Source organism: Malaya genurostris, chromosome 1, assembly GCF_030247185.1.
Source record: "Malaya genurostris strain Urasoe2022 chromosome 1, Malgen_1.1, whole genome shotgun sequence".
Lineage (NCBI taxonomy): Eukaryota > Metazoa > Arthropoda > Insecta > Diptera > Culicidae > Malaya > Malaya genurostris.
In genome coordinates, this window is record NC_080570.1 from 43333221 (window position 1) to 43359287 (window position 26067).

Below are 26067 nucleotides of genomic sequence, written 5' to 3' on the forward strand. Positions count from 1 at the left end.
GTTGACGGATAAGATCGCTGGATTTCTAAACGATTGTACTGAAAGCCAAACCAATCAGTTCGTAAAAGTCACAGATAGCCAAATCCGTTTGAACATTGCGAGCCCGAAATTGAATGCCTTCCAGATTACAAAATAATTGGAAATCTTCCGAAGCTTAGTTATTTGTCACAATCCAGGAAAAGACAAAGTCCTTCTGGAACACGTTCACAAAAGCATAAGCACCATGATGCCGCAAGAGAAATTTTTTTTCTAGAGATGAATCGGTACGAGCTCACAAACCGAACCGATAGAAATAACCCAAATTGATGATTGGCATGAAGTGATGTCGATTGATGGCTGATATCACTAAGAATAGGAATAAGACTTTCTTCGGTTTCGATTCTGGATTCTACGGTGCTCGCTCTTGAGTGTGCGGTCGGATGTATACTGTTGAAGACACTGATTGATAAATCTCCCAAAGTATTGAATAGTAAGCCGATGACGACAGATAATCAATAGTTGAGCGAAGAATCTTCTGGTGAAAGTTTTTGTTCCAGAGATCATGAATATTTGATTGCTGGAGGACAGTGACATCGTCTCCAGTAAGATGATTGTTAATTAACTTCTTTCGATGGGAAAACTTAATTATCTTCTTTTGATATAAAAACTATTAGTAGATTTGGGATTGGTTTCTACCATTAGATAGTAGTTTGGGGTTATATACTAAAACGTCTAACGACAACAAGTCGAATGACAAAATATCGAAAGTCATAAAACGTCGAATGTATCAAAAGTTCGACTGCGACAGAAAGTCGAAGTACCGAATAGTCGAGATACCAAAACGTCGAATACAACAAAACGAGCACATAACTTCTTACACTCTTACACCATTCCAGGAAGTTCGGCGAGATAAGCAATTTTGTGTGTGAAAAAGACTTTCATTAATTTTTCTCGGAGATGGCTTAACTGATTTCCTCAAACTTAGACTCATATGAACAGTCCTATGCTCCCATATACGGTTTCTGAATTTCATTTGGATCCGAGTTCCGGTTCCGGAACTACAGGATAATATATGTAATGAAATTAAAATAATGGCACTCATTTTGTTCGTAGATGGCTGAACCGATTTCGTTCATCAAACATCCAAATAAACAGTCCCATAAAAACTGCTTGTTTTTTTTAACAGATCCGACTTATGGTTCGGGAGATACAGGGTGATTAGTGTAAAAATTTCACATAAATTTATCAGGATTATCGGGTTCACAGATTTTGAGAGTCAACGACCCAAATGACCTTATTTCAGTTTTGCCTGATTCGGTTTTCAATTCCGGAAGGTAGCCACAAATTGGGTAGCCAACGCACTATGATTTCTCTAAAATTGACACGATTTTCAGAAATTTCGAATCTAATGGAATGGTTAACAATGGTTGGGCGAATTCACCTGACTCAGGCTACACCGATTTCCAAAAGTATCGAAAATACATAGAGAAGCCAAAAGATGGCCAAAACGAATTTTTATAAACAAAAATTCAAATTAATATAAACCTATGGTCCCATACAAAATTGTTGAATTTTATCCAATTCCGAATACCAATGTCGAAATAACAGAGTGATGAGTTTTTAAAATTCAAACCGTCACACAGTGGTTCGAATCAATAAAAACATGGACATAAATCAGTAGCTGCCAAACCGTTCTTTTAATGGATACAGTTGCTTTTAAGAAATTATTTACAAATATATACCGCGTAATTTGATTCTATCCCTAATTGTTCATGGCCTACTTTGATAAAAAATATAACCATAACTTTTTTTTTCTGAAGAGATAGAGAATTTTTTTCTTCGACAAACTTTTAGAACTATTAAAAATAATTTCCTTTGTCAAATATACCAAAAGTGTAGGTCGCACCGTTTTGGATATACAAAGCGTTTTTGTGGCAACCCCCTTAAAATCAATTTTTTATTCATAACTTGTTTGATGTTATTTTTTATGCATACTTTGTTTGGAATAATTTAAGAAAATAAAAAATCCCATATTTTTGTTGAAGGTAGTGCATAGGTTTGTTCTTTCCTGGCAAAGTTATACAACATTTTACCTTTTTTTTACCTATGATAAAACCTTACACCGAAGCGAAATAGGCAACTTTATGTAGCCGATTTCTACAAGATTTATAGGAAAAGATATGCCCAATACTATAAGGAAAATTCCAAGTGGAACTCATTTTTTTAGGGCATTCCAAAGTTAGTTTTAGTTATTGAAATATGACAACCCCCTTAAAACTAGTTTTCTAATCATAACTTGTTTCAAGTTATTTTTTTTTTTACATATTTTGTTTGGAATAATTGTAGAAAATATAAAATCCCATAATTTTGTAGAAGGTAATGCATAGGTTTATTCTTTTCTGAAAAAGTTATACATCATTTTACCTAGGAAACCTTGTACCGAAGCGAAATATGCAACTTAATGCAGCAAACTTTTAATATACTTTTAGGAAATTATATTCCTAATCCAATTTATTTTATACAAAAAATATCCTGAGTACTATTCGTGTGACTCATTTTCGCTATGGCCGTGCTGAAACTATGCATGATTAAAAAACGGAGGGTGTCACGCGTCTGCTTTTCTGTAACTCACTTTTGCAGTGATCGTAGAGATGGGCAATTCGTTCCTGAGCTATTCCAGTGAATCGAATCTTTAAAATGAGCTGATAGCTCACAGCTCTTTTTAAAAGAACCGCAACTCACCGGTTCACCACACTGGGAAACAGGGATGCCAGGTTTACAGATTAATCTGTGTTTCACAGATTTTCAACCCTTTGCACAGAATTAAATAAAAATGGCACAGATTTTCGCAGATTTCTGAAAATGGTCGCAGATTTACACAGATTCTGAAATCGATCACAGATTTTTGAAATTGATCACAGTTTAACATAGCGGTAGGAAATAGTCAGACCTTTTTTTTATTCGAAATTGATGCTACCCCCTTAACAAAAATTAAGGTGCCACTTTCAAAAGAAGCGTAATATAATCTTGAAAAAATTCTTCGAAGACACATTAGCTCTTAAAAATCAGCGAAAGTCAGTACAGACTTTTGACCGTTTTTTTTCCAGTTTTGGACCAGTGTGCGTCATAGAGGATGACGATACCAAAAAAACTTCAAAGTTGTGGTCAAAACTATTTCAATCTATTCGTCATATTATTTCATGAACATTCGAAATATTTTTGGTTATGCTGGTCTCTGAATGCCGTTTCTGGAAGTACCACTAACTAACTCACTTCTACATATCATGAAATTCCTAATCGATTTTCACACGCTTAGATTGAAAGGAAAAATTTTGAGGTTTCATACAATTTTTACCTTCTATTCGTCTTGCAGTTCCAAAATTTTAACCACAATTCATTTAAAACCTAATTTTCGTAAGATGGAAGTTTGCTACACGCTAACATGAAATTACTTAGTATTAAATACTTTTAACCCAATAGCAGGGTGACGTTCAGGAAGTCAATTTTCAGTAAAACTGAATGATTTTCTTTGCAGCTTACTCAATCGTGTCTTTGTGCACTGATCGTCCGTTGTTGGATGGACTTGCCCTTCGTTTCCTGGCAATAATCAAACGAAAGATCTATGACATTACAATGTAATTTAAAAGAAGCTAACCGTTCTGTTTTTTTCCTGCTACGTGCAAATCTTGTTAAAGAGTAAATCATGATTCAGGAAAAGGGTTCTTCGATTGAAATTTGTATTGTACTTCAAAAGATCAATGTCCAATGAAATTACCGTCGTATGTGAGGCCGGTGATTTCGAGATTGAAAACAGCCGACGCATATCTGCCAAAGTGTGGACGGAGTTGAAGAAATTGTAGAATTGTGTTTGAAGTATACAGATATCCTTTTTTTCTTGAGGAGATTAAAAGTCTGTGCATGAAATAGAGCATTCTCGATAATACGAAAAATCACACGTCCCTGAATTCTCGCAACACAAAAACCAATGTGAGCTCTTTTGAACTTAACTGTAATCAATGAGTCGAAAGTGGTCTTGAGAAGTACATTTGTACTCCAGCGCTGCTTGAAATTTCTTTAATCTTTGACGTGGATAGGTTTCATTACCATCAAAGGGTGTATGGGAATGAAGGAGCGAGTGAATAAATCACATTATATATTGTTGAAATACGCAGCCTCTATCCCAAGTAACAATTCGAATGCCTTATGATTTTGATTATAATTTAAAGAGTTTTGTCTGTGATTCTGCAATCACTACTACTTTTATGACAACTATAATTAGTACCTCTTTTAACAAGCAATATAATAGCTTTAGAAGCTTTTATAAAACTTTTTTAGCTGGACAACTTGCACTTGAATAAAACACCCTAAATATTGCTTTCAAACATTCTCTATAAAATATTTTTGTCAGTTCAATTCTTTCATAAATCTAGTTTTGTGTGTGTGTGCTTGTTAATTTAATGACAATTTCACTCAGAGTAAGTTCTGGAGTTCATTCTTGACATAATTTATGTTTAGGCTATTTGATTTATTAATTCTAAGGTTAAAGACAATTTCATTACCGCTATTTTGGTATTCTATACCGTAGCATTTATTGTCATCAAATAAACTACGAAATACAAAATCAAGGACAAACCAAACAAATCACAAAAATTAATTTTTGTAAATTATGGAGACTTTCGCAAAAACTGCGTATATAAAAATAAAAGCACATGATGTTTTTACATTATGAAAAAGCCTCAAAGTCGTAAATCTGATTGCATTCAAAACCGACATTACAGACACATATTCAAGAATCAACTATTATCAAAATGACAGTTTATTCATAGGGGAATTCATTCCATCCGAATAAATTTAATGTTGATCGTAAAGCTGGTTTTCTTGAATTTTGAATTATTTCGAGAAAGATTTTACACAGGTCTATACTGATTCTTTACTTTGCTTTATATTATTTCATTAGGCTATCGTAGAGTTTAAAGTTTTAATGTAAGATTTATGATGTGGCATAGAAATCATTGGAATATTAATATTAAAAACGCAACTTAAAAGAAGTATTTCTGTTGTTAGGACAACTTTACAGTTATCTAAAAGTAACTCAAAGTAGATATTGGTTGTAGCTACTACTAAAATTTAATTAAATCAGCAATCATAATAGAGTAATACAATAAAGCGATCAATTTTTTTTATGTATTGTGTGTGTACAGCAGAAACCTTTTTATCGAAAGAACAATAAGATATGAAAAAAGATAAACTTAAACAGCTGCCGTTACAGGACTAGATGTCGAATCACGTTTAGTTACAATAACTGAAAGCAGTCTTATCTCATTTCTATCTCGTTGAAAACACTTGAGCTCTTGTAAATGAAATCTTCAGACCCAAAAACACAGTGTAGTGGTTCTGCAATACAATTTTAAAATATATTTTATTCTGTTGTTTACTTGCTGATCAATTTCAATCCAAGTGTACATTTTTTTTTTCAAATATTCAGGATACCCCCTCCTCCCGACGCTCAAGAAATTATTAGTATTATTACTATTATTTCGATTCATGGATTGACTTTGTAAACGCGCTTGCAGATGACGCGGGAGAGATAACTTGGATAAAACCTACTTTTAGTGGATTTTTTTTTCAATTTCTAAAAAGTGTCCGAGTTTTTTTTTATTTAAAAGATATTTTATTCAGGCCTATTTGCGTACAAGCTTTACGTGGCCGATTTAGCTGAGTTTTTAGATAATTTTTTTTTTGTATTGGATCTCGTTGTCACCCTTTTTCTAGGGGGAGAGGAGCTTCCATTTTCCTCCTGCGAGGATTGAGGGGCAGTTTGTTCGCAATTCGTCTCGTCATTCATTGCCGCATCGGTGGTATTGTTGTTGATTTCGTTGCTAGTTGCTGTAGATACGTCTTGTTGTACATTGTTTGCAGTTGCTGGTTGGTTGGATGGTAAGCTGTTAACTGCAGCTGGTGTATTTTGTTCTATCCCCTATGTATCCCCTACGTTGGATGGTTTCGTTGAAGGGGATGCTTCACTGTTGTTGGTGACTGTCACAGGTGTACTGGGGTTGCTTGGGGTTGGTGTGAAGGAAGCACCGTTGTCCTTTGGTGTGATTGTCTCCTTTGTCCAGTTTATCACATGGCTTACCGTAGTGAACAGCTTTTTATCAATATTGACATGTGGCCATCTGATTGTCATAGGTAACAAGTAATTTGCAAGGGAATCTTATATCCTGACCGAATGTCACATAAGAAGGTATAGGCCTCCTCAAGCGCATGCGTAACAAACGTACGCCATTTAGAATACCGGAGAAAAAATTATTCAACTTTTCTTTTTCGATCGAGAGAATCTCTCCGTATTGGGACATAGTTTGTTACGTTTAGTTTTTTATCACACTACAGGTGGCTGCTCTTCAGCACCGGACCACCAGTTTAGGGTCGTTTACCTTGTTGGTCTCCTGGAGAACCTTCACTTCACTATTTTTAGGGCGGACTTTTCTTCCCACCTGTGGTCACTGAGCGAATCGTTTGCGGCGGAAACAAGTTACACAAAAAAAAAACAAAATGGACGACACAGCTTGTATATAAAAAGACCGCACAATTTTAATCTTAGGCACTATATTTTGTAATAAAAAAAAAAAACAATAGAATATTAAACTTTTTACTACTTGCACAAGTTTATCCGTCGATAACTTCTTCTCAACACTTCGTTGCGGCCGTGATGATCGTTGGTCGACTTGATGGTTCTTGGCGACGACGAGCGGGACGGCACTGACTTCGGGGCGATGGGACAGCAACTCCAAATAAATCAGCAACTCGGCCTGTTTGTAGCGAAGGCCTATGTTCCGGAGAGTGATACAGCGCACACTATTTTTCGTTTCACCACAAAGCCACACACGTCGGGTTGAAGGCAAACAAATTCAACCGGTCAACTTTGTCTATCGCACTTTTCCCGTATCAAATGTTCGTGGGGCACCTTCGGCACGAAATACTGATCCCTTTGGATTCACTTAGTTTGAACTTTTCGAACTGAAACGCGTTGTCACTTTTGGCGTGTGACTCGCTGCTGCGACCTTCACTCTTCCGGGGCAGAATAATACAAGCCCTCGCTAAAGGGTTTTCCCGCGGTTTTATCGGCTTGCTGTCCATTTTCCATCCCAATCCCACCGCCACCTTCAAAGCAGGCCACCCCGCATTTTATGCTACGATGATGACGACGAAGACAGTGTGTGGACAGATGACGGTTACAATGATTTATCGTTTGTGTTTCAGGTTGGTGTCTTGGATTATATTTGTACCTACTACACTTGTTTCCTTTAACCGAAATAATCATAATTTGTTAAACAAATTTGTATAAAGAAATATATGATTTTACGAATGTAAATAAATGAATAATATAAATAAATAAATAGTGTAAATGAATGATTTAAAATATATAAATAAACAATAAATAAATGTAAATAAATAAATAATAAATAGAATAAATAAATAATAAATAGGATGAATAACTAATAAATAAATAAATAGAATAAATAATTAAACAAAACCCTACTTGTGACACCAACCTAGGCTATTGAGCAAAACTTAAACGTGACTCAAACATGTAAAAACGGAGTAGGAATGCGATTGACGTTTAAATTCTACTCATACATTTACTGACAATTGATATAAACAAAAATATTACAAAATTTGACATATATATACAAGCTGGACTCAGTGACCAAAGCAACAACATTGTGACCAAAGAATAACAGGTCACAAGTTGCGCGAATATAAGAATCGATGACGCTTGAGGGAAGATCATGCACACGCACTTCTATAGCACTATCTTCTATATATACTGGAATGTTGTACTTGATATTTTCATGCTCCACATAGTGCACATTATTATTGTCTTTAGCGAATTGAATTGCATGCAACTCTTTATAAAACTGGATGTAAATAACATTATTTGTCTTATTGCATTGAAGTAAATGCACACGTTTAATGTCAAGATGCATTTGCTCCTTAAGCAAACCTTCAAGTTCTCGTATCGAAGGTCGAATTTTGCACGGCCTGAAGTCAACAACAATTGTTTTCTTTCGTGTCGGCGGTAGCTTTTGTTCGTTTGGTTCACTCATTTCGAGATCGCTCTATTGTTCACTACACAATACTGTACTTGGTTTCTTCTGTCCCAAACGTAAGCGGTATTGTTTTATCGACTGACTTGGATGAGATGTGAATGCGAACTGAGTGTCCGATTTAGCACCGGTCTCCCCTGTATTATGAACACACCTCACGAATTGTTTTTTTTTTCTGGCTACGCTCCTGACTTTGAAACATATTATTTCATACTTCAGATTTTGGCACCACTCTGGATTGTCTAGTAATAAATAAATGAACATTAAGGGTTTTGGTTTTTACAAAAAGCACATATCCGATGATTTCTATTTCTTCACTTTTCGACTTCGACTTATCAGTGCTTAAAAAAGTTCAAACTAAACTGCCATCCACGCCCAGCAGTACAATTTAAACTGGTAAACTAACGCATAGTTTAGACTACTTTTATAACACTCTAAAGATGTTTCATCAATGTGCAATATCATTTCTGACATCTCGGGCATAAGCGAGCGACGACCGAATACCGGTTACCGCAGAATGCAAACATTTAAGGTTTGTTGGTGCGTACAAAACACACGTATTAAATTTGTGGTTTAAATTGAACTGCTTGGGCGGCGATGGCAGTTTATTTTGAACTACTTTAAGCACTGATGAGCCGAAGACGAAAAAAAAGAAATAGAATAAACTAATACGCGTTGTTTTTGTCTTGTTAAGAGGTAAAGAAATAAAACTGAGAACAGTAGATGATACTGATGAAATATATAAATAAATAATTTTTAGACACGCTGAAGTGCTTCGGTTTCATATTTAGTAAAAATATGTGAAAAATCACAATAGTTGAGAGTTTATAATAAAATTAACAGTCAACAATAAAAAGCAAAGTCTTGGCATTACATTCCTTTTGTGGAACTTGGTCTTTCTGTTTCAACAGACTTCGCAGCCGATTTTTAGCGTACAGAATCATTGCATGGCCAGTACTATGGATCCTACAGACACTAAGAATCCTTCCAGGTCGGGGCTTGAACATACACGACAACTGGCTTCCTATTTATTGAATCCTATTTATTGAACCGCCAACCGGGATAACAATGCACCTTCATTATAGTTCTATTAAAGAAAACGCATGGTGTTTAGTACTAGTAGTACTAATGCACAATGAGTTTCCTTCTAATAGAACTTCAATGGAGACGCATGATTTATTGTAATTTTTTTTTGAAAAAAATAAAATATTTCGGTCGTCCACATTTCAGTTAACACACCGGTTCAATGCCTAGGACGCTGATCTTACAAGCCAGTTGTCATATGTTCAAGCCCCGACCTGGAAGGATTCTTAGTGCCTGTAGGAGTAGGAGCCACGCAATGATTCTGTACGCTAAGAATCGACTGCAAAGTCTGTTGAAACAGAAAGATCAAATTCCACAAAAGGAATACAGCGCAATGTGGTTTTCGGTTCTGCCAATTCCAGTTTAGTGTTTCGAGTGATACTGGTTTTTCGTTCGGCCTACGATTCTTCTACGAAAAGAAGTGATATTAAACTGTATTTAAATAAGAAATTTGTAATGAATTCGGGCGAAATTTTACTTATTCTTCTAGTATAAATATTTACATTATCACTGGTTCGGTTGGTAATTTGCAAGGCAACGAACACACTATCGGGTAATATTTAAAAGAATCTCAAAGCAATCGCAACATGATCAGCACTCTCACTCATTCATCCTCACTAGACTATTTTTTTACAGCTTCTTGTAAAATTTGTTGTTATTTTGTCTAAAATCTACTGGCAATCTGCATCTGCAAATTAGTTTTGCGCCTTAATATCCTTATCGTTGCTACGGTACTCGGAATATCCTTGGTAGGCCTGTTCATCACCAAATTTCACACTGCCTCCCTTCAGGTCCGATCCATCTCGGTAATAGTTACCGTAGGGGGCAGCAAAGTTTGGTTCCGGTTGCCGCGAGTAATGGTTCTGGTAGGGTTTGAAGGGATTGTAGCTCACCGAACCAAGTCCCTGCGGGGAGTATTGCGGCTGGTAGTTATTGGCAAACAGATCATTACTACAGCAGCTCTGATTTGGGCGGAAAAGTTTCAGATACCCGATGACACCCGGGATAATGATAGCGGCGAATCCGAGTAGCTTCTTGAAGCTGGCCAAACCTAGGATAACCGGTAAGAACAGCAGTAGTTTGAGCTTGAATATCTTCAGGATGATCAGCAGTGGGATGAAAATTTTCTTCAGTCGGTGACGGGTGAATAGAGGGGCCTTCTTGTCTTCGATGACATCGATTTCATCCGAGATTTCATCGATGAAACGTGCCGAATAGCGGCCACCTTCCGTGAAATCCTCCGGAATTTCAAACTCCAGTGCAGTTGATTTGACAAAGCGCTCTAGCTGACGAAGAGTAAACTTGAACAGCTGCTCCCATTCCGAATCCACCTGACGTGGCTCTTCGGAATATTCGAAACCTTCATACTGGAGCGAGCGTACTTGAGTTTCCGGTAGCCGGACGATTCGAGCTGCGGTTGTTAACCTAAAAATAAAAGAAAAAGGTTTGATTCGATGTCAAATGATTGAATACGACCGTACTTACTGATAGTTATCCTTGGCAAAAAACTCCGCAAATGTATTGAGTGCTTGTGATTTGAAACAGTCAGCAAGCTCCCCATTCAAACACTGTGCGTTGGTACGTCCCAAATAGGGATCCACGTTAGGACCCGTTCCTAAGCCTACAAAGTCCAGCAGGTGTTTGCCCTGACGGCGACCTTCACCATCGACAGGTTCTACCACCGGAGCTGGATTTGCGACGTTTGTCTTTGCCAGCGCTTCGTTCGTTTGATCCGGTAGTTTTATTCCTTCGCCCAAAGCTAGCCCAGCTTGAAGGAACGCTACTAACAACACTGGCCACCGCAGATCAAGCACTCTTCGACGATGATCAATCAAGAAACCCATTTCTGTAAGAAAACACAAGCGAAAAGCATTTCTATTAGAACTGTGTTAAAACTGGGAATAAAGTTGATTGGGGTCAGTCACGTACCCAGAGGGGGGGGGGGGCCGAGGGGCCCTGGCCCCTCCCGAAATCAAAAACAGATATATAATTATTTAGAAGATTTCAGACATTTGTTACAGAAATAACAAGACAGTTAACGTAAAGAAATGTAATACAATAACAGTTCATGTGGAAAAGTTTAAAGTGTCTGTTAAAATCACCCGTAAAAGGCACTCCGAAAATTAGGTACATAAGCAATCTTCAGTAACATTTTTTTTTTATCTTTGGGCCCCTCCCGAAACGAAATCCTGGGAACGGGCCTGATTGGGGTCGATCCCAATAATTCGTTTGAAGCATCGTTGTAGTCTTATATTGTTTTTTTTCGTGCGTGTGTGTGTGTTTTGTTTTATCTGTTCAGTACTATTTGGAATGTTGGCATTGGTGGTTGATTTTGGTATTTGATTGATTTTGGCAGTGTTTGGTTGATTTGGTGTACTGAATTATTTTTCCTTTTGATGAAGATGACTTTTTCGCTGCGTCAGTAAAAACCCAAATAACAATTTTTGTTACGCTAACTTTCTTGTGACTAGTTTGTAACAATAAATTTAAGTAATTGTTGCTAACATCTAACCTCATGCGAGACAGTTTTATTCATCAAAATATATTTTTGTAGAAATGAAAAACAAACTATGACATTACTATACCAAATGCTCAAAATCAACCCATGCACACTAAATTCTTATTACTTATTTTTTGTAAATGGTGGAAAATGAAAATTATAATATTGTCAAAAACGATATACAATCCATGCATTGTTTTCTTCGTGCTAATGGTAGAGTCATATCAGAACTGCCTGGATTCTATTCGTACCGGAAATGATGGCGATTTGCTACTTGGGACGTCACGTAAGGAAGAATAGCCTCTTGTAATTGCTACGTACGCTATTCCGATTATTAGATTTCGCCAGACTTTCCTTTAGGCGTAATGAATTTCGCCATACTGCGACATGTATCTTCGAGTGTAACTAGCCGAGAGTTGTGGAGAAAGCTTTTGTAAGATCATTTCTACGGCATTGTCTTCTACATACACAAAGATTTTGTTTTTACCATTTTCGTAGTCGTCATATCGTTATTAACCAAGGCGAATGTTATCGCAACACGTTTGCGTTCTATACTGGACACACACTGAGCTACTTGTTTTGTTAAGTTGAACTTCTAGCACTCCCTTTACGTCGGGATGTATTAGCTTTATCTTTCTCTATAGAAATAAATACATGTAAAAGTCGAAACAGTTTGTGAGTAGGTGGGTGAAAAATGTCGACGACGGCAGCTTGGGTCATTTTGGGAGCTTTCGGTTGCGAGCACACAAAAAAACTGTGTTATAAACAATCACACTATTCCACTTTACCGATCGCGAGTAATCGTGACCACGCTCTTATGTAACAGACTGTAATTATACGAGTATCGATACTTTTTGAAGACCATAGAAACATTTTGCATACCATTGATATGATTATATGAGGGGTGGATGTAGCAAGTGCCTTTGAAAATGGGGGTGTTATGTTTGTAACGGCATAACTCCGGAACTACTGAACGGATTGCTATCAAACTTGGCCCAGATACTTCTTGCTCTTCAGAAATGGTCATAAGGATATTTTTTGAAGGAAGAGTGTGTAGTAAGTATCCTTAATATGAGGGGTCATGAAAAAATTTATTTAATTTGACGCAAGAATCGATACTTTGTGAAGACCATAGATACTTTTTGCGCAACTTAGATATGGTTTTAAGGGGAGTGGATGTAGTAAGGGCCTCTAAAACGAGTGTGTAATGTTTGTAAAGACATAACTACGGAACTACTCAACGGATTGCTATCTTACTTGTCCTTCTTGCTCTTCCGAGATTTTCATAAGGGTTATCTAATAAAAAAGAGAAGCGTTACAAGTATTATGATTAGAGGGGGGCCATGGAAATTTTATTTATTTTGACAAGTATGTATTACGGATTGCTATCAAACTTGGCACAGACACTTCTTGTTCTTCAAAGATGATGATTAGGACATTTTCAGGGGAGAGAGTGTGTAGCAAGCGTCCATAACATGGGAAGGGGGATTTATCTAATTTAAAGAGTCGATAATCGATACTTTTTGAAGACATACATTTTGAAAAACTAAAATATGCTCTTAAGGGTATTTGTGGGGGGTGGATATAATTAGTGCCTCTAAAATAGTAAGTTCAATGTGAAGTTTAAAGAATTTTCCATAAAACGATACTTCTTGCTAAGTACAGATTTTATTTGCATCCTAAGAACCTTTTTAAGGGGGAGTGGGAGGGGGTGGATAAACGAAGGGTCTCATCAAAGCCTAACTTGGCACAATTTATTATTTCTATTCATTGAAGTGTAAAATTTCATACGCGTAAAAAGATAGCAATTGTCACTAATGAAGGAGCTGGAAGCCAAATTGTTTGTATATATAAGAAAAGTTCCACAACAACTCAGTAAATTATCACCAAACTTGGCACAGGTACTTTTTACAATTCAGAGGTGGTATTTTTTTGGGTTTTCTCGACGAACTTAGATATTCATTGCAGAGGTGTTCAAGAGGGTAGAATTCGTTATGGATTTTTTTTAAATTTATCCAAAAGATCTGGTTGTATTCTGTCGGGAAATTCAAAGAACCAAGGGACAATCAACTTTTTCTGCATACCCGATCAACAGAGCATAACAGGATTCTATCAAAATTATATAATCCTGATATTTATATAATTATATATATCCTGATATTTATATCTCATTATGTTATAAATATGATTCCAAATCAGAAGCAAACTTTCAGATTTTATTAAGATTATAGCAAATCTAGTATTATATTAAGGGCCGTTATATTTCAGATAAAACTATACTAGAGAATTGAGAAAAAGAGAGTTCAAACACTTTTGTCGATCATGTTTTTGACTTTCAACCCGAAAAATGCTATACTTCAATAAACAGCAGTAACAAACATATTTTCCATTTTCACATTCCTGAAATTGCTTTTAAAAGTAATAATTTGATATTTGATTTCAAAATGACGGCCTGAATTTTAAATGTGAGAACGTTCCTAAGTAATTCCAACTTAAATTGTGTAAAGTTTTTATTCAAATATTAATTTTAAATTGAAAATAAATATTCTTCACGATGATTTTTCACGTTTTCTCTTACGAACAAAGAAAGGTAAGGCAAAAGCTTTAAAACTCGACTAAAAATATTGGAAAAAGTGGATTATCGGTGTCCGATTTTTGTTTCCGAAAACACAAAGTGATAAGTGTCAAAAATTTCAAAACGTCTTCAAAAGTGACGCTGCAATAAACGAAAAACAAAATCTAAACTGGGCTCAAAACCAAAATCTAAACAGATATATAATTATTTAGAAGGTCGCAGACATGTGTTACACAAATTACAAGACAGTAAACGTAATGAAATGTAATGCAATATCAGTTCAAATGGAAAAGTTTAAAGTTTAACGCCCGTAAAAGGTACACCGAGAATTAGGAACATAAGCAATCTTCGGTAAAATTATTTTTAATCTTTGGGCCCCTCCCGAAAAGAGATCCTGGGTACGGGCCTGAATCATGAATCAGACAAAAACGATTTATCGCACCATAATACCTTCGATTTGAAAAGTTCAATCTATCCATATCTGATAAATTTATGATAGCCTCATTTCGTAGTACTTTGATTATTTGGATTTTTGGAACCACGAGCTGGTATTCGAAATTTGCAATGTAGAGTTTAAAGCAACCGACCCGCATGATGAGATTTTCCAGTAGAATCATTTTTCTGTGAGTCAATCTAGGTAAATATCAAACAATCAAACCGGAATGAAAGTTCAATTTTGATGGTTTTTGAACATTACTTGCTGGGCTTCTGGCTGCGGATATCGCAAACTAATGTGACTAATAGGCAGTTGATTGATCATCAATCATAAACACTTGCTATTCGAATCGATGTTATATACACTTCTGATTTTTCACTGACTTTCAAACGAATTTTCATTCTAATCTAAATTTACGAAAATCGATCCAGCCATCTCCGAGAAAATAAAGTGCACATTTTAATCAAATATACCCGCCAATCGACACACATACACGTACATACAATTCACTACCTCAATTGAACGAGCGAACTGATTCGAATTGAAAGTCGGCCTTTTGGTACAAAAAAGAAAAAACTAAAAAACTATCATTCATTAGTTAATTTTCTCAGATTCTATAAGGTAGTTTTGTTTCACTGAATTCAGTTCTTTACGTTCATTTACAACTAGTCGTCAGTACCAAAAAAGTTTGCTCATAGTTCTAAAATAGCCCCTTTGTCATTCCTATGTCGGTTGGAAGGAAACGACGAAAGAGGTGGAGAGCGATAGATTATTTTTGTAGTAATATGGCCTTACACTAGTTATTATATGATGCCAATATATCCTTCCAACATCAGTTGGTTCTCATGCCCCGATGCAATCGTAGCGTATGTTGGCAACTCGAAACATCCCGGTTCGGAACCAGTCGCTTAACTGTGGATGACTTTTTTATGGCAAATCCAATCGCCTAAAGGTATGCAATTTCATTTCACTTCGCGAAATCTATTTTTAGATTTGTACGGTAAAATCTTTCCCCTCAAAAACTGGGTAATAACAACTGAAAAGTCGTACTAAATTTGTAACAAATTAAGATATAATATTTATATTTACATATCAAGGTTTGTAACAATTTTGTTATCACCTAGGTTAAATTGAGTTATAAATTTTGTTATTTTAACTATTAACGAGGCCAAGATTATGACTAATTTAGATAGATAAAACGAAACAACCCCAGATACAATTTTGTTCTCCCTTGTTGATCGGGATAGCAACGAAACATGGAGCATGGAGGAGAGCTGTAGTAAGTTCACTAAAATATATAAAAATTATTCGACGAGAGACGATGCTTTTTGACAAATACAGATGCTACTTTTATATCAATGGAGATTACAAAGTTATTTTGAGGGAGAGGGCCCCGAACATAAGAAGTGTTAAAGTAAAATTGGTCGAATTGTACGGAAAACATAACAACATAAAACTGACCCGATTTGACGAGGATGCCATGAAAATTATAATTATTGTATGATCTGAGATGGGAAACTGGCCGGGAGCAGTCTTAACATGTACGAAGAATTGTTTAATCGGGTTGCCGTCTAAGTTATGTTTCACTACAATCAGAAAGTGTTAAATTTTGACAATTTCAAAAAAGGTGTTCGGTTACCGGCACCCCAAGAAATTTCGGAAAAATAATGCAGTTATTCAAAAGAAAACCGGAATTTATTCTTTTCGGAGGCGTTTTTAACAAAAGTCTTCATTGTCCGATGGTGACTTCTCGCTTGTCGAAAAAAATGGAGTGCCGGTAGCCGAACACCTTGGGGTGCCGGCAACCGAAATCGGTAGACATTTTGAAAAAGGCAAAACAAATCTTTGGTTGCAAAAATTTTGATAGCATCCGGTATTAAATCATGAAATAGGTTGATTTCACCTCATGAATATTCAATCCACTCACCTTTCAGATTGATTATGATGATACTATGAAAAAAGTAAAACTTTTGTGTTGATTTTCACGTAATTAAAATTTGTTTTGAACGCAGCAAAAAGTACAAACGTCTGTTTTATTCGGTATTCGGCACAAAAAAAACGTACTGCTATTACACACACACATGACATTTGTCAGAATGATGCTATATGCTTTCTGTCAAAAGTTACGGTGAGGTGCCGGCAACCGAACACCTTCCCCTACTCCCGGTGAACGACTGGAAAGGTTAAAGCCTCGGTAAAATAAATAATATGAAAAACAAAGTTACGTCTCCGTTCGATACCATTTTTGCACATGCTAAAGTCTAACTGTCGGTGAGATACTGCATACATATCTTTTAAAGATACAGGGTTTATCGTTACGACGGAAAAATGCATTGATAGAAGTTAACCAATTGTCTATCGTAACACCCTTTAAGTAAATGCAATTAACGGCATTGAAAATGAATGCAAATAACATCGTTTTTCTCAAAGTTTTTTTTCTGATACACTAGATAAATCTTTGAGAAAAACATCATTTTATTTAGAAGTATGTATTAATTGAACTGAAAATTCTTTTTATAATTCTGGTTGAATTACAGCGGAAAAAACTGTATATTTACAATTACAACAACGGTTGTTTTTCTAAGACTGTAAATTGTCCCTTATCTAAAAGCGCTGGGCAGAGGTAAACTTTAAACCTTCCCGGCAAAATTTTTATTAATTGGGACGAAGCAAAATTTGATAAAAATGTCTTTGCTATTATCCATCTAGAGTTGAAAATTTAATCCTGTTTAGCAGGAATTGACAAACCAAAGGCTTAAGTTTCCTTCTCTCATGCAGACTTCTTTAATCAGTTACCTAAACAATTTTTAAAGTAGTATCACAGCACAAATAACATTTTAAAGTACCCACTGTCATAAGTAAATCACGATTCAGTCATAGCTCTATGATAGATTCAAACTCAAACTGTTTTACCTGAACATTTTTTTTAAATTCCACTTAGATTACCGTACACCAACTTGGTATACACGTTTTGCAAGTGATTTTGTTACTACTGTTCAACACATTTCACAGAAATATTTGCATTCTTGGTCTACCGGATATAAATTTACCTAAAGTACACCATTAAAAAGCTTCTGCTTGTTTACGTCGCCTGGATTCCATCGAAAAGGGAAAACTGTAAAATACGATTCGGATGCAAAAATTACATTTCTTGGTGCAAGCCGTGCATGGTGTGCATATAAATTAAGTTGGTGTGTTTTTCGATTTTCTTTTCAATTGAACCATGAAAGACAAACAAGTAAATTACGTAATAAAATAAAATGTTATGGACACCTTACATGATTCACTCACTGCTCCGAAACTTTCATTTTAGTAACAAATGATTGAATCTAAACCGCAGTGCCGGAAACCATCACGTTCTTTTCGGCAGCACCCCGGGCATGTATGCATCTCGCGGAAAAGTTCGCTTTCATTCGGAGCGATTTATCGATGTAAACCAGATCGGCGGAATGTTTTCGATTTTTTTTTCAATCTTCTTTCCAGTTTGGTATCACCCCCCATCCGTTCGTATTTTGTTTTGAATTGCATCGCCCCAGTACCCAGTTGTTGAACTCAATTCACGGCGGAGCATCCTACCACTATAATCAGAGTGCGAGAAAGTGCAACGACGTTTAGGGAACGCATCCACCGCCCCTGCCAAAGCATCGGAAGGAAGGCAACCGCATCATCGGGAGGTTTGTGGCAGTTCGTGGTGGAGGGAAGGGAGGGAAGCGAACCGATTATGTTCGGCCGGTCGTTCCGTGGGTTGCGTCACGCTTCGCGAATCAACGCGAATCAACGCGAATCACTCGACTCGTGGTCGCGTTTCTCGCATAAATTTTGAGTTTTCTTGCAAGGCGGCCTGTGATCTGTTTGAGGAAAACTTTCCGTCAGTTACGAATGCGATACTGGTCGTGAAATGAAAAAAAAACAGCAGTTAAACATCTTCAAATCGTTTTCGGCTACTATTATAACCTAATTATGATTATCCAAACACAGCCAATTGAGCTCAGGAAAGCTTATCGTAAGCTGTCTACTCTCTTTGGCACGAGACTCGGGACTTCGAGAGGATAAACTTTTAAGCTATCTATAGATATCTCGAAACCACTCGAGTGATTTTGTTATTGATCAGAACCTTTTGGACTTGAAACAACATACTTGGAAAAAACACGTTCGTTCACATTGGTATAAACTATATTGATCCCTGCACGTTGATTATTCCACGACAAAAACATATCTACTTCAACAGGGAATGTCCGTTAGCTCGATGCATGCTGCTACTGAAAAAGTTCCCTGCATTCTCATTTGCATCACTGGAAAGCGGTGATTCGATAATAAATGTCCGGCTGCTTTAAAATTCTACAGTAAATAATTTATGAATTCAAATTTTGATTTTGCTTTATAGTGGAGTTTCCAGTAATCGGATTAACAGCGGAAAAAGTGTTATCTTGATTTCTGCAACAATTAAAAATTTTTGCTGGGTGGAAATTAATAAAAGAAAATTTATTATTTATACCCTAGTTGGAATCCCATCGGTTGGGTTTAAAACAGAACATTCAAAACAAACTTTCCTAAATCTTTGGATCGTCAACTGAACAAAAATATATCAAGATCGATCAACCAAGTATTATCTAGCAGAAAATTATAAAACACAACCCCACGGGGTTGTACGAACAGTTGTAGATTTTTTTCTTGTATTCCATATTCCACTTTTAAAAAAAAATACTTCGAAACTTTAAGATGCCCAAAAAAGGACCGTTTAGTTTGCTATTGTTGGTGATGAGAAGAGCTGGTCAATGTCCACGTGCATTTTTCTCGAGTGCGAGGAATTAGCAGAGTGATAAAGGAGCAAGACACTTTTAAAGCGTATGAGTAATGTCAACAATGGATTCGTAGAAACAAATTCCTACGCTTTTTTTCCTGATTTTAATCACTAAATCTTCCATATAATTGAAAAATAAACTAATCAGTTGATTCTGCTTAGAATTGCAACTCAAGAAAAGCGAAAATTTTAGTCTAAAACTGAAAACCGTTTTTCTGAAAACTGCGCGAGAAAAATTAGTTTAGTTGCAGCTTACTTTCACTAACACATTTGATTAGCAACGAACACATTCCTATATGGATTTCCTTATGCAGAAATTGTGGCGAAATAAAGATTGACGTACCTTCTAATAGTTATCCCGCAAAATAGGATCCTTTAATTTAACACGCGAAAGGTAATGGAAATAGAAGGTCGTCCTAAAACTATTTATTTTTTCCGGCAAACTGCTATTGAGCAGAAAGTATTTAGTTTTTTTTATTTTGTGTAGCGCCATCTAATACAAATGCATTGAAGCAGTGTTGCTAACTTTTTTATTGGAGAAATAAAATCCACATTCATAAAATGTAAGCAATTTTCTCAAACGTTGGTGAAAATTTGATTAAAACTGATATTTCATCCAAAAAGCCAGGCTTAACATTTATTTGAGAATAAATTATTGCTAAAAAAGATTGTTTCAAACTCAATCATTCAAGCCACTTTGATAAACTGGTTGCACTGCATGTATAAATACATAGATCTATGACATACGTACCAAATAAAATGTAGTTAATACACAAATTACCATCACAAGTAAACTTGGTTTACATTTGATCCTTAAATACATGCAGCAAAAGGAGAAAATCATTGTAAATAGACTTCTATCATTAACGATTCGGGATACTTTGGTTGAATATCGATATTACCCACTCATAGCCAAAATCGAATCAGTGAAGAAACGAAAGAAAGAACATGATTTTGAAAACAACTGAACTAGGCCGACCCGACTCCGACATTTTGTCTCCGGTTATAGCTAAGCTGCACCTTAACATTTATTGTAAATCATTTTCATCTATTTTGCATGAATGAAATTTAAATGACTGTGATCTGTTCTGGTTGCGATAAAAAAGTGAGTATCGCCGAATATTTATATTGAGGAAAAAGATAAAAACTTTCGGTTTAGTTTAATTTTCGATAAAAAGGCACTAAATAAAAATTCAGTTGAAACAATACATGGATTTTGTCATAAAAACTTTTTTCCTAGATGGACATCTTGCAATGTATGAACTGTTGGTAGTGAACAGAATCAAGTACTTTGGGACAACATTTTATCAAAATCAAAATTGTGTTTGTTTTTATTAAACGATTTTATGTTCTTTAAGTTAATTTTTATCAGTGTAGAACTCGACATGGATTTTTTCTGTATTTTCATTCAAAAATTTGACTTATTTTGTGAAATTTATAGTACAACACTTTTTTTGTAGGAATTGTCGATTTATAAAAAAAACGTGTTTAATCCACCTAGCAGTGAGATGATACCTATTTTTATCAATCCACATGTGTTTTTTGCATGAATATTCTTCGGTGTTTAAGTTTTCATGACATTATTTTAATGACCCTCGTTTTAAGCGACAATTTGAGATTTTAATCACTCATTACTCTGTAATGTCGAAACTGCAAATCGGATCGAATTTGAATCTAGAAGTGTGATAATCGATTAAACATGCCATGATATGTAAGTTCCACTCTAGAGTTTACGGTAATTTAAGGTACTTCCAGAGCCGGTATTCAGGAACCAGCATAACCCAAACCGATTCGTATGGCCATATGATGAATAAATTACAACAGTTTTGAGTTCAACTTTGAAGCTTTTCGGGATTGTCATCTTCTATATCGGTTTGAATTTTAAAAATTCATCATCATGTAATTCGAGAACCGGAAGTCATAATTGGATAAAATAATTAATTTTTGTATATAAGTTTGTTTTAATTAAAATTTTTGTTTCTGAAATTTGATTAGGCTTTTTTTGAGAAAACGATTGAGCTTTGAGAAACGATTTTATACTGGAACCGGAATTCTAAAAGCGGTATGGCCGAAGTCAGATAAATTCACCTGAGTAGCTGTACACTTTACATTTGTTTCAAAACATTTGAAAATCAGTTAAGACATCTTTGAGAGATCATAGCACGAATTAAATTTTTAGGTGCCTTCTGATCGACAACTGAATACCACTAAAACTGAAAAAAGTTAATTTTTTTATCGACTATCCAAATCTGCTAACCCGATAAACCTGATTAAATTATGTGGAACAGACATTTTTATACAATCCCCGAAACCGGAAGTTGGATCTGACTGAAAAGCAAGATGTTTTATAGAACTTTGAAACTTTTCATTTGAATCTTAGATGATTCTTAGATTTCATTTGCATCTTAGATCGGTTCAGCCATCTTCAAGAAAAATGAGTTACACAATTTTGATTTCGTTTCACATATCATCCTGTAGTTCCGAAACCAGAGGTCGGAACCAAACATAATGCAGGAACTTTGTTTGGGAGCATACGACTTTTCGTATGAATCTGAATTTGTAGAAAAGAAATTTTCCGAGAAAATTAATTGAAGTTATTTGTCACACACGCATTTGCTGATCTCGACGAACTGATTCGAATGGTATATGGATGTTATGTTGTTCCAGCATTTATTGCTGTAAGTAATTTAAAACAAAATAATTAAAAAAAATTCTGCCATCATCTGGTTTATATATGTCATATTCGAACGATTATGTTGCCAAAAACGAGCCGTGCCAAAATCGGTCCGAGGCTAAATGTCATGAAAAAGAATGCTGTACACAATCCTTTTGGTTCTTAGAAACAATTGTATGTAACAGTATAAAAAATCGTGTTTTCCGTTGCTCCCAAGCATTTCTTTGTCATACAGCGCTCAAAACTCCTACTGCTGGAATAGGGGGAAAAGTCGCTTACAGAAAAATTTCGATATCTCCGTTAAAAATGGACGGATTTTAACAATCTATGGCTTGTTGGATAGGTATTACCGTGCGGAATCTAAGTCTGAAAACATATTCTGTTTTCAAGGTCAATTGTGACAGATACTGTCAAAAAACTGAAAATTTTGACATAAAACTTTGTATAACTCAAAAAGTAAACATCCGATCTCAAAACCATTCAATAGCGTTTTGGGTGACGGGGAGACCTTTCATTTGCGACTAGTTTGATGAAAATCGGTCCAACCATCTCTGAGATCTCGACCTCTTAGTTGACAACACACATACGGACACACACACACAGACATTTGCTCAGTTCGTCGAGCTGAATCGATTGGTATATGTCATTCGGCCCTCCGGGCCTCGGAAAAATTTTCGAAAGTTTGAGCGAATTCTATACCTATTTTTTATATATATAAAAATAGGTAAAACACCATACTCGAATTCAATGAAATTATATTCCCTATCGACCTTCCATATGTTGCTAGATGGACGTTTCTTATCCACCACTGATACTTTCTGCTAATATCGGACAACTAGCAATAGGGCATTCGGTATAATTTTCTCACAAATTGAAATTCATTGGAATCGTAACATTGAGTTTGATTGGAAACCCGGGTTGATGGTTCAAAGCAAAGGGCGCAAACCAGTGTAATATGAGCATGTAACACTAAATCTCCTCACACATTTCAGACCATGTAAAATATTCAAGATTAAATCTTTCCCACACTTCAGACCACACGCACTTGACAAATTTCCATAAAACACGTACTCGACAAATTTCCACCCGACACCATGTCATGAAACCCAGAAACCCACTCGAAATATAAACTTCACGTACATGAAGCAATTAAAATGTCAGCACTTACTTCGACCCAACGAAAACACCGCGTTCATACGACAACAATAAATAAGGAAGCGTCAGCGTCAAATATCACCCAAAACAAAACAGTTATGTCATTTCCCGTTTCTTCACGTCCCACACCTCTCTCAATCGACATGACCTAGAATAACAGTAACCCAGGAAAACACACTGACTCGAACCGACACTCACGAGAGTTAAACCTGACTACTCTCAACCTCCCCTCTCTGTATCACACTCACACACTTGTCTAGAAACATTACTCACTCTCTCCTACTCAAATCATACCGAGACATGTCATTGGTTAAATCAGATTTACGCTGCGCGTTCTAACTCCTCCCCCCGGATTTTTAGCAATCCATACTGTAAAAATCAATTAGCTAAGTTAGGAGAGGATAGGATATAAATAAGTGATTGATTTAAATAAAACATGATTATTCATTTAAACGTCACCAAATGAAGTTATTATTAAACCAGTTGTCGTACGTTCGAGCCCCGACCTGGAAAGATTCATAGTGTCAGTCGAATTGTTGCACCAGTAATGTAATGATGCTGTACGCTATGAATTGGCTGCGATGCCTGTTGGAACAGAAAGGCCAAATTCCATAACAGGAATGTAATGTCAAGATTTTGCTTTGGAATCTTGGACGATAAAGCCTTTCAGTTTAGTTTTCGATGAAAAGACACTTAATAAAAAAAATCAGTTTAAACAATAAATAAATTTTGTTAGACAAGCTTTTTTACTTAGAAATGGCCATCTGCAATGTATGAACGCATGTTAGTGAACAGAATCACGTATCTTAGAACTAAATTTTATTAAAATCAAATTTGGTTTTATTTTTGTAAATCGATTTCAAATCTTAAATTCAATCAGTGTAGGACTCTATAAAAATTGTTTTTTCAGCATTCTTTTTCAAAAATTTGACTGATTATGTGAAAATTATTAGTACAACACTTTTTTGTGGGATTTATCATATTTCGGCAATAACTAATTTTTTCAAATGGTTAAAAAAATATGACTCTTACTAGAGACAGGCTAGATCAATTTTGGAAGAACAAAGTATGCAAAGTGGTTTTTTGATAAATTGTAATGTCCGGAGAGTTTCATTCAAATCTGAGAGGGTGCTGCCAAAGCCGAATACGATTTTGCGTGAAATACGTCTATTAATTATTTCAATTGCTCAATATTTCGCCCTAACGAAAAGTTCTGAACACTGTAAAAAAATGTGCTTACTAAGATAATTTGATTTGAAAAAGCTTTTTTAAATCCACCTAGTGGTGTAATGATGCCTTTCTCATATCACTCATGTTTTCAAAAACATCACTAGAAGATTCTATCAAGATTTTTTCTTTCAAACTTGAGTAAAATATTATACTTTCTTTGGATATAAACTACCATAACCATTCCAATTTGTAAACAGTTATGTCAAGTTAATATAGATTTAAATGTGGTAACCCTGCACGCTATACAAAATTGAACAAAGCACGCTGTGTGCTAGGCGGTGGCGTTGGCTTCTTCCGTACCGGCACGTATCATTTTATATGACAGTTTGAATGTTTTGATACTCATTGCCCTATAATTTCATAGTCGGATGTCGGATTCTGGATGAAATTGCACAGTATCTTTTAAGACAATGAGAGCTTAAATTTGAATCATGATTTGTGAAAATCGGTTTAACCGTTGCTAAGAAATCGAAGTGAATTCCATTTTTGGAGCTTTTCTTCACTACTACCGGTGCGATCGGAAGCGGAAACCAGGGACTAGTAGTGCCAAAGTAGATTTATATATCCACTAACTAACAAGATCTGCCGACTAGATTTTAATTTACCAGAAAATTTTATAAAAATTTGCATCATTTTTCGCCATCACTTTTGAAAAAATCCTCAAGAAATTGAAGAAATTTTCACTTATCGCACTGTAATACCGGAACCAAAAGTCTGATCTGGATCAACTTTTCGGGAAATTTCAAGACCACACACATACGCACAGAGACATTTGCTCAGTTTGCCGAGTTGAGTCGAATGGTATATGGGCTTCGGTTCAAAAGTTAGTTTTCACAGTTGACCATGACTCCGCTTTAGGGCGCAAGATCCAATTTTGGTACACTCTCTCCAACATATCGGCCGTTAATTCACATATAAATGTTTCAATACCAGCTTCCAGTACGTCATTCGTTGCTGGTTTATCTTTGTAGACATGTAGGCGTTAAATCACACGATCTAAGCGGTCAATTAACGGGCCCGAAAGGTGAGATAAACTGTTCACCAAAGGCGGGGCTCTCAATTTGGTCATTGTTTCGCGTGCCGTGTGGGATGTTGCACCGTCTTGTTGAAACCACACGTAAGGCATGTCGAATTCTTTCATTTTGTACAAAAAAAAAACGTGATTAATCCACCTAGCAGTGAGATGTTACCTTTTTTTTTATCGATACGCATGTGTTTTTGCATGGATATTCTCATGACATTATTTTAATTATCGTCGTTTTAAACGGCAAATTGAGATTTTATTTACTCATTACCCTGTAATGCCGAAACTGCAGAACATATCGAATTTCAATCTTAGCGTGTGACAATCGATTGAACATTCCATGAGATGTCGAAGTAAGTTCCACTTTAGAGTTTTTCGTCATTATTTATGGTACTTCCAGAGCCGGTATTCAGGAATTAGCATAGCCCAAAATGATTCGAATGGCCATAAATTATTACGCCAAACAATTTACATGAAATTTATAAACTCATCATCTGTAATT

The 26067-nt window shown here is 35.8% G+C and overlaps 1 protein-coding gene across 2 annotated transcripts in view; it reads right to left on the reverse strand.

Moving 5' to 3' along the window:
* Positions 1–9620: 9620 nt before the first annotated feature.
* Positions 9621–26067, reverse strand: part of LOC131438197 (uncharacterized) — a 48296-nt gene continuing 31849 nt past the window's right edge. For both annotated transcript variants that reach the window (XM_058608054.1, XM_058608062.1), the window contains exons 2-3: positions 10656–11016; positions 9621–10595 (exon numbers count right to left, since the gene is read on the reverse strand). In XM_058608054.1, the coding sequence (XP_058464037.1) occupies positions 9866–10595; positions 10656–11016 (1091 nt within the window). In that variant the 3' untranslated portion in view covers positions 9621–9865. The remainder of the gene's footprint in view (positions 10596–10655; positions 11017–26067) is intronic.